Genomic DNA, 9,711 nt, shown 5'->3' with positions numbered 1-9,711 from the left:
GGCAGTAAAACATAAGCATCTCTTTATTTTCATATGCCATTCCAGAAATGTGAAAGTCAAAAGATAATCCATGGATTTGCACAAACATAAAATGTACTACTTTTAGATTACATGTACGATTTATTTTTTAAGAAAACATCAGGCATTCATTCGCTTTATATGGTTGGTGTTTATTTTTGGCAAAGCAGGGACTCATTTAGTTCTCAGTCACCAGATAAGCCAGCAGATGTTAAAGCCAGGAACCTCCTCGGTGTTAATTCATTCAAATCAGAGTATACAAATGTAACCAAATGGACCCTTGCAGGTCTATTTGCTATATTTGTATACTCGCATAGTAATTAGATTTTACTGCATGGAGTGTGGGAAACAATGAATTGCCAGGCAGAAAGAACAGCCCTATGTATTGTATGTGAAATGCATTGCTTAGTCTAAGTGTAAAATGGTCTAGATTCAGAATAGATGCTGTAGTGTCCAACAAGAGTGTCACATCAAATGAAACCCACAAAAAAATAAAATAAAATCCAGCAATCAAAAGGAATACATAGCCAAATATACAGGCCTGTAAAAACAAAACAAACCCCAACAGCACCCCTCTTCACTTTTCCTTGCTCAAACTCAAGCAGTCTCTTTTAATCCCTCCCACCTCATGGGGCTGCTTCATCAGCGTGATGCTCTAATTCCATGGTAGAGCTTTAAAGAAAGACAAAGACATGTGGTTTATGCTTTTGAGAGAATTCTGAATGTATGCCGGAAAAACCCAGTCTGTTCTCCTCCGGGCTCGAAATGAAAACGTGGAATATGTTGTCCTCCTCAGAGTTCGTCCCTGTGAAAGACAGAAGTTGAGTGTTACAAGATGCAGAAAAACAACTTGAAAAACAACAACCTGGCAATCCTGTCAGTCCTGTCATGGTGCATTTAAAAAATGCACCATGACAGGACTGACAGGACTGACAGTTGCACACAGACAATTAAGAGTTTGAAAACACTCCCATGCATACTTCTTACATGGATTATCACAGCAAAACTTTACTATACAAGTTAGTTATGTAATAAAAACAAATCATAACCTAATTCAACAGTATTAACCACTTATGCCTCATTTCATACTTTGCCTAGGTTTTTGAACAATTAGAAACATTGACGTGCCTAAACTAGGGATGCCAGGGTTAAAATGGTTAATAACCATAGGCAAAACATTATGTCAACATCCTAGAGGTGTCACAACAGAAAAGAATTGCATGCACTTGTTCCAGAGGGCATCCAGACCAAAGTATAACAGCCAAATGGAAACCACTCCATAACATAATGCCATCACACTGCAACCAAATTTAGTCCATACTTTTAATTTGTTACAAATCTAAAAGTACACATATTCACTTTCAATTTGCTTTAGTCAAGCAGTTAAAAAAACTGGAATAGAAAGAAAACGTGCAGCCAGTTGGCATGGTATGGGAGAAGCAAAAAAATGTCATCAAGCAGCAAACGCAGGCCCTTGTGATCCATTCGTCTGCTCCAAGCCACACCATTTCACCTTTACCGCAGCAAGAAGGAAAGGGGAGAGGAGAGGGAGAAGGAAGTCACTTCCACCTGGACCACTGCTTGTCTTTGTCCGTTAAAGGCACATAAATCACCCCCATCAAGGGTTTCATTTTGGTGCTGCCGTCCTCCAGCTTGTCGTACTGCTCCAGCATCTGGTTTCCCCCTGCCGGGCCCACGGGCAGGATCAGCCGGCCGCCTGGCTTCAGCTGGTCCAGGAGCTGCCAGAAGGGGTGAGGAGAATTTACACGCAGAATGGACACCAAACAAGGGCACACACTGGGGGAACAGGTTAAAGGCAACAATTCACAGAACCACAACCTGATTAAAAGAGATCGCCTATGCAAGGGTGGTTACCCTAGATTCCTAGAACTCGATTGCATAATAATATAGCCTATAATAGGGTAAGGGTTAGAATCTGTTGGGTAACCATATCTCGAACAATACTGGCCGGATGGCCATGGAATTTGCAGTACACCTCCATACCCCCCAGAGGGCGCACCCTACTGGGGGGCATGGAGTGACCTCATGGCAGTGCTTATGCCAAATTGTCATCTTATTTTCCGTTTTGAATTTGTTGCAATAATGAACCCCCCACTACCTAGAGCATGGAGCTCTATGGCATTGTCAGTTACTTGGAGCAGCACAGCCTCTAGGCGGCCAATACGGATTTATTGAGTAGAGACTCACCGCTTGGGGCACAGTGGGTGCCGCCGCGCCTACATGGATGGCATCAAAAGGTGCCTCTTCTGGGTATCCCAATCGCCCGTCTCCCACTGGAACACAGAACACATGACAGGTGTCACACACACAGCCATGGAAACACAAACACCTAAAGAGTATGCTCAGCTTATATTAGCAGGGCCGGCCAGGGCATTGCTATACTTCAAATTTAGTTGTGCCATCCCAGCTCCTCTGGCCTCCAAAATTGATGCCACGAAACTAAAGGGCAGACCAAAAACAGGCTCCATTATTCAATACTGGTGGCCACTTCTCTTGAGCTAAGTTCAGCTCCCACAGGGGAAAGGGCCTCAAGGTCTAGCGAAATCAGGTACATTTGGTGTTGTTCTGCAGCTCTGTGTTTCATGGCTTTGACCTTACCCATTAGCTTGATTCTGCCCGATGCTATCAAGTCTGGGTCGTCTTTCTTCACATTGGTGTCAGCGTCGTCTACCAGCTCTTTGATGTGGTCTATTCCTATCACCTTCCCTTTGGAACCTACCTGTGAAGTACAAGAGAAGAGATGGCACTCAGTACTCTCAGTAAAACAGATTTTGATTTTAGGGTAATTGGTTGAGCAAAAATGTTATCATCTGAATCATTCAATTTCATTTCATTCATTCAATTGCCTGTGAAGAAAAGCTGCGTTTGTTTACCCGTCATGTGTGGCTCACCATTCGTGCAAAGCACACAGAGAGGATTCCACTGCCGGAGCCAACGTCCAGAGCCTTGGCTCCCTCGTACAGCTGGTCATGCAGAAGCTCCAGGGCGTAAGCATGCTAGGGAGCAGACCAGCAAGAGTACTGTATGACCGGCCCATTGCTCATCTTTAACACAGGGACTAGCAACCTTTAATTTCAACGTCAGGCCTGAATGGGTTAATAGTTGTAAGACCTAAATACAGTGTACTTTGACATAGCAAACATATTAAAGACATTAGAATCTAGGAGCAGGTGAGATGTTTCTATCATGCCTCTCCTTATGTGTACTGTATACAAAATGATCTAATAGCTTCAGAGTTACTGATGATCACTGGGATTAATAAGGTGTAGTAGGATTCCACGTTGCTTTGGAGTCATACCATGTGTGGAGCGCTGATGGTTGCTTGATAACCTGTTGGTTAAAAGAGAGAGGCATAGACTAGTTTGTCAATTGTCATTTCTCTCTTGAGCAATGATGTTACATTTGCATAGCAAAATAAGTGTGCATATCACATGGTGAGGTGATCCCATACCTATTGACTGTGGGGAGTCCATATATGGATTACACCTGGAGAAGTGCCCTCGGTCAGTCGCCAGCATGACTTCATAGACCTTTTCGGACTTAATGATCCCATTTTCTGATGGGGCAAAAGAGGGAGTATTTTGTTACAGTGGGTTTGTCAAGACATACAGTAGAGTACTTGTAGACTTGCTATTTCCACAATTAATGTTTTTTCAAAGTAATCAAAGTATAAAATTATTAAATGTGTAAGTCATTTATCATATCTGCCCTGTGCAACTTTAGTTTATGAAGCTTAAAAGCCATACAGAAATGTACATTCTATTCATAACAATGAATCGTCAAGTAAGATGTCACAATTGTGACAGCCCTAAACACATGGAATGAATACAAGACACAAAGACATTTCTCACACACACACACACACACTCTTCAGACAAATCCTCCAGTCCACAAGATGCTCCACTGGCAGTTGGTAGTGCCAATAGCAGAAAGTGCCAACGACAGCCGGTACTGCTCTCATTACCGAATCCCCTCACCCTAAGTCATGTGCTGTTGCTTAATGGTCATCCACAGGATCAGATGGACACATACAAGCAATTTATCTACACTAGGTCATGCATTTACCAGTGAAATATATTTTCCACAATTATTCAAAATGCATAAAAAATGTCAATTGAATATATTCCGTCATCTCAACCCAATTTGCAGGCTTGTGTAAGCCCACCCCATTAAGTACAAATCACCTGTTCGTGGCTGCCAATCCAATAAATCCACATCTACGTGATTTTGTTCAGCCCAACATTCCCTTTGAACAGAACCCTTAGTCGAAATCAATACCTTCAAATAATTTGTGTGTGGGGGTATACATGATGTGTCTGAGATCTCAACAACGATGAACAAGGACTGAAACTGATGCACCATAAAGTGCTGGTCAGAAGAATTAGCATGCGTCCGGAGTGTGACCTGCTTAAAGGCAGCTTATCCTAACTTAGGGTTTGCCCTGTTAAAGAGTGGAAATGGGTCAAGCAGGAAGCTCAAGCACTGTCCTCCTTTAGAAGTAATTGTGCATTGCAGATCACCACCACACAGTTTTATGTGATGTTATTATCATGTGAGATTGTGAGTATTCAAGTATTACATTAGAAAACAGCAGAAATGCTGAAATTGGAGGAGAAAAAACAAGACAGCAGACAGTATGTAAACCAAAAGCTGCGTTTTGCCGCCACGGACACTCAAATGCTCCGTCATGCACAAGGTTGAGGCTTTTAATATAAAAAATGTACAGCTTAGAATACGATATCAGATGTGTAGTCTTATAAACACAATGCTTTCTACCCAGGCAGAAAGCTGCAGTGAAGTGCATGCATAGTCTGGCTACTGTTGCATTCTCTTGCAAGTGAGTTAACCAGACCACAGCACACAAACCAAAGGATTTTGGCACCATTCTCAGAGCTACCTTAAGGCTCATTCATAGTCTGGATTTTCGGTGGTGAGGTGACCACCGAACTACAACATGACGTCACGAGCCGCGGTGAAGAGCAAACCACCGCCACCGCTCCAGCCCTTCTCTGTTTTTACTCACCACCGCTCAACGTTATTTCAGCTCCGGTGGTCACCTCATCACCGGAGCGGTGGTCACCTCACCACCGAAAATCCAGACTATGAATGAGCCTTTAGTCTGTTGAAATGCTTCTCTGCTGGACTGTCAACAGAACAGTAAATATAACATTGCCTGCAAGGTAGTTGCTGTTTAATGTGTCACAAACTAGACCCTCAAAAAATAGCACCCTTGTGAGACTCATTAGCTGTGAAGCTAGGTATGCATGTTGGCTACTTGTAATTTAGATTAGACATACGGTTTGCATAACCTCAAATGGTAAGAATGTTATTTAGATAGCATGTTGTTTTAGACAGATGTTAGATTTGATGTGTATCTGGTATTCTACTGTAGATACTATTAAATCGACATTTCGTCGTTAGACCTTCATCAGGATGGACAATCAAAATGTCGATTTAATAAAGAGCAACATTTTTGGCAAGTTTCTGATAGTGTGCAGCGTGCGCTGCGGACAGTGCCGATCCTTTTATTTGTTTTTCAAAGATACCCTTTTAATATATCTCTGCTGTCGGGAAGAAAGTCCAAAATGTTAATTTGTCAGGAAATTAAGTAAACCTTATCTTTTGAAAACAAAGCAATACTGTCTCATCAAAGTTGGTGTTGTGACTTTATATATTGTCAATTACTTGCATGAGAGGGGGAGATGTGGTGGAGTTTGGTGGTTCCCCCCCCCCCCCCCCCAGCAACAATATGCACTTTTGTCCTACACACCTGTCACCAACCTGTTGAGGACGGTGTGCATCTGCCTTTTTCTATAAAGACTCAATGTAGATACTTTGAAACACTAAATTCAATTGATCATTTAGGGATCAAGTTATTTACAGGCATACATACACTGCTCCACCAAGAGACAGACAGCATAGGCCAGGTGAGGTGCTGTGCTGTTGATTTGGTGTTTAGTTAGCGTTAGTGTATTTACTTGTAACTAGAACACAAGCCCATTTTCATCCATCATGTTTGTCTTGTCCAGTTAGTGTTGTTTAGTCTCCATTGCACCTGACTGTGAAAATCAGGAGGTTAGCCACCGTTGCATGCGCCTGAAGACAGTCACTACCGGTCCGTGCACATATCTGACCTCACGTTGAATGCAACTTACTGCGGAGGTTGCTGACGAGCTCTGCGTGGCTGGCTCCCCCAGATTTCCACGCCCTTTTTAAACACACTTTTCGGAGCACTCTTAATAGCTGTGTTTCTGCACAAATGTAACATGTTATGGAGAAATGTTTATGTTTTAGCTATTACTCATTGCTTGCTTAGCTTGATATATAGCTCTAGAGAGCTTTTCAGAGGCAGGCCAATGCTGTACAGTCACACACTGCTCCACCAAGACACGGACAGAATATGCCAGGTGCTTGTCGTTTACTGGTGAGTTAGTGCATTTGCTTGGAACAAGAAAACAAGTCCCATGTGTCGTGTCCACACTGTCCAGTCAGTTAGTCTCATTGCACCTGGCCGTGACCATCAAGAGATCAGTATTCCCTACTAGAGCCTAGCCAACATGCAATCAGGGGATCAGCATAAAGCCTGGTCAAAACAGGAACCGATGAGCTAACCCAATTCCCACGTGCCAGAATTTACTTTACCCGCCATGAATGAAAACATTACCATTATTAACTAGAAAAAGTGCCCTTCCGGGCACAGGTCTCCACCAGGAGGATAAGAGTGTGTGTGATGTTTGGCAAAATGTTTAGGAGGATGTTTTTTTTTATTTGTTTTTGCAACAATTTTCTTCATTTTGTTGAGGAAATGCAGAGCCAGATCACTCATAGCATCTCGAAGGATAGAATTCTGGATGAGCAGGACATGTGCAGCATTTTGTACAAAACGGGCCACTCCTGAAAACTTTGGAAGGCAATCTTAGCCAATCAGTGTACAATCTGAGAAATCCAACAGACTCGTCTTGATCACATGACTACAGAGATCATGTGTACCGTTCTTCATACGCCTTTGATGGCAATTGGATGATTTGAGGCATTTTGTTCCAAAAATGTGTTTTGCAAAAATCAACCTGTTGGTGGCGCTATAACAGGCCAATGTGAAAAGGGTGGGATATATTCCTCAGCCTAGTAAGAAAATGTGTGAAAGATTTCACGTAAATTGCATGTTGCGTTCATGATTTGAGGCTTTTGTTCAAAACGGGGCAATCTTGCAAACTGTGAAAGCCAATTATAACCAATTAGGATGGAATATGAAATATGGGACAGATCCAACTTGAGCACATGACCATAGAGATACTGTGTAACGATTTGTGAGATTTTTGAACAGAATCTGGAGGAGTAATATCAAAAAATGTGTTTTACAAAAGTCGGCCTCCTGGTGGCGCTATAAAAGGCAGATGCGGAAAATGCAGGTGAAAGGTTTGTCCTCGGCCTCTGGGGAATGTGCATGCAACGTTTCACGCAGATCGGTGCAGTTTTAGGTAACAAATGTGAAAAGCTGCCTCATGGTGGCGCTATAACAGGCCGTTCTGGAAAATGTGGGGCAGAGGTTCATCGTTGGCATCCAGGGAGTGTGTGTGCAAAGTTTGGCATCGACCGGGTTAACGGTGCCGGAGATTAGCTGTTCACAGACGGACGGAAGGACGGAAGGACGGACACACGGACGGAGTGCAAAACATACTCTCTCCCCATGCCTTCGGCCTGGTGGAGACAATAATATCATCAATATTGATGTTTAATATGTGGGCATGGCAGAGTCGCTACGATGGATCCACGAGGGGTTGCAACTTGCAAATGACGCACATACGGATTACAGAGTAGACAAGCAAGCTGTGTAATATGTTGTGGACGTTGATGTCAGGCATTTCATTGTCTCGGCTATTCCCCAATTTGCTGCCACACAATGCATTTGATTGATTGATTGAAATATTTATTAAGAGTTTGCAGAATTACAGTACATTTCAAGCACAACTCAATACAAAGACTGTTAACTGTGAGTGGACGACCCAATAAAGCATTACACTTGTTTACAAGAGGGTCCACCTTGTTCAATTCATCAAAACATTTAGAGACGTACAAATAGACACTTCTATATATAGCCAAAAAACAGAATAGGAATTCGCATGACTACATCCGATTCTGGACGAGCTTTAGAAAACGGGTGTGGTAGAAGGGAAAGCAACGGCTAGGCTAGATCAACAACAAATTACCAGGCTGACACATACTGTGTTGCTAGCAACATGCTAGCCTAGCATTAGCCTCTCTGCTGCACTCTGCGCTGCAAGAATATATACACCGCCTTGCGAACAATAAATGACCGCGCGATGAATGCGGCGATCGTGTTCACTTCATATTGGCCATTATTTCTTGCGACTTACTGCGTAGGTTGTTGACGAGCTCTGCGTGGCTGGATCCTCCAGATTTCCACGCCATGGTTATTCTGCGGAGCAAGTACACAGCAGCTGTCAATGCCGCGCCTGCGCCAACTGTTTTCCCCAGTAAAATGCCCAGGAAAGTGATCACCTCCAGAACAGACGGAGCGGAGCTGACGGAGGGGGCGTAGCTGAGAGACATCCAACAACACCCTTCACCGCAGCATACCGTAATAAAACATATGCTGGTCAAAGCCTCCAAGGGTCACTTAACAGTTACTGTGCACGGTTTCCTCATCAGTAAATGTTACAGTATATCATATCAGCATTTGGCTGCATGCACAGGCAAAGGTTTACCTTGCTAGTTGCTACAGTAAGTGGATAACCTGTCCGTCCTAGTGGCTAACCAGATTTATTTTTTTCTAACTCCAGAGGACGCTGTTGAGTTGAGCTGGATACTGCACTGCTGGAACCGCATTTCTAGAACAGACCTACCCTCCCTGATCTGACCATCTATCATAGAGAGGATCTGACCTATCATTCTGACCCCAACCTTAACTTAAACTGTAACCCTAAAATCTAATCAGGAAACTGTTTCAGGCTGAAACAAGTGCAGTTTTTGGGCTCTGATCTGTGCAGGTGTTGTGTGACATGTCATGTCAGTCATGTCATCACACAACTACAATGGATGTCACTCATACATTGTATTCTGTGACTGTAAAACACTATATTATCTTCCTTTATCCATAATAAGAATACAAATAATAATAATAGTGGAAATGCCTTAATAGTTAGTCCCCTAATAGTTGGCTCTCTTGCCTCTTTCCTGCAAGATGTGTTATGATTATGTCTGTTAAAATAACATGAGAAATATCCGCCTAGGCTATGGTACCAAGTCGGCCATACCACCCATGACCAAAATTTGCATTTAAAACAAAATGTGAGACATCAGTTTGGATCTGATTCTGGTCACTAAAAGGGCATCGAGGGCTTACCTGTTGTTCTGTAGCTGCTGTCTATGAGGTCTATAGTGGCTCAGTGCAGGGTGACAGGTTTGAACTGCATGGCCAAATTGTGTCTCTTTATAGACGGAGCTTGAAACAGAACCTGTATTCTCAGTTGAGATTCTGGTTGGTTTACATTACTGGTCAGGTCAGTGGTCTATCACCGCGTACTTCACTTCATTGAATACTTTACTTATTCATCCAAAAAGTACAGTGCGTGGTACGATTATACAATGATGCTAAAAGGATAACACAAAAAGCTTCCACTGTGTTTCCATTGTGGTCCTACTACGAGATCG

The 9,711-nt window shown here is 43.0% G+C and overlaps 1 protein-coding gene across 9 annotated transcripts; it reads right to left on the bottom strand.

Moving 5' to 3' along the window:
* On the bottom strand, window positions 1-9,536 carry pcmt (protein-L-isoaspartate (D-aspartate) O-methyltransferase). Of its 9 annotated transcripts, none has more exons than XM_079526989.1 (10): window positions 9,404-9,536; window positions 8,415-8,476; window positions 6,195-6,290; window positions 3,491-3,595; window positions 3,338-3,369; window positions 2,931-3,035; window positions 2,638-2,758; window positions 2,227-2,312; window positions 1,588-1,757; window positions 1-823 (listed from the first exon to the last, which is right to left on the bottom strand). In XM_079526989.1, the coding sequence occupies exons 2-10, from the start codon at window positions 8,467-8,469 to the stop codon at window positions 811-813; spliced, it is 783 nt and encodes a 260-aa protein (XP_079383115.1). In that variant the 5' UTR covers window positions 8,470-8,476; window positions 9,404-9,536; the 3' UTR covers window positions 1-810. The 9 variants fall into 9 exon arrangements, with proteins under 9 accessions (XP_079383115.1, XP_079383116.1, XP_079383117.1 ...); XM_079526990.1 differs by lacking the exon at window positions 9,404-9,536 and adding an exon at window positions 8,766-8,788; XM_079526991.1 differs by lacking the exon at window positions 6,195-6,290.
* Window positions 9,537-9,711: the final 175 nt, after the last annotated feature.

This window comes from Electrona antarctica (genome assembly GCF_951216825.1).
Source record: "Electrona antarctica genome assembly, chromosome: 17".
Classification (NCBI taxonomy): Eukaryota; Metazoa; Chordata; class Actinopteri; order Myctophiformes; family Myctophidae; genus Electrona; species Electrona antarctica.
The sequence above is the reverse complement of the archived record's forward strand: the minus strand, read 5'-3'. Positions and strand labels throughout refer to the sequence as shown.

What these genes read in the sequence shown, in the direction of transcription:
- pcmt (XM_079526984.1), bottom strand. Translation starts at nt 8,610, where the DNA reads ATGTCTCTCAGCTACGCCCCCTCCGTCAGCTCCGCTCCGTCTGTTCTG. An exon ending in GCTCGTCAGCAACCTCCGCA is followed by an intron (nt 3,596 to 6,194) that starts GTAAGTTGCATT and finishes TTGCCCCATCAG; the next exon opens with AAAATGGGATCATTAAGTCC. An exon ending in GGACTCCCCACAGTCAATAG is followed by an intron (nt 3,370 to 3,490) that starts GTATGGGATCAC and finishes TTTAACCAACAG; the next exon opens with GTTATCAAGCAACCATCAGC.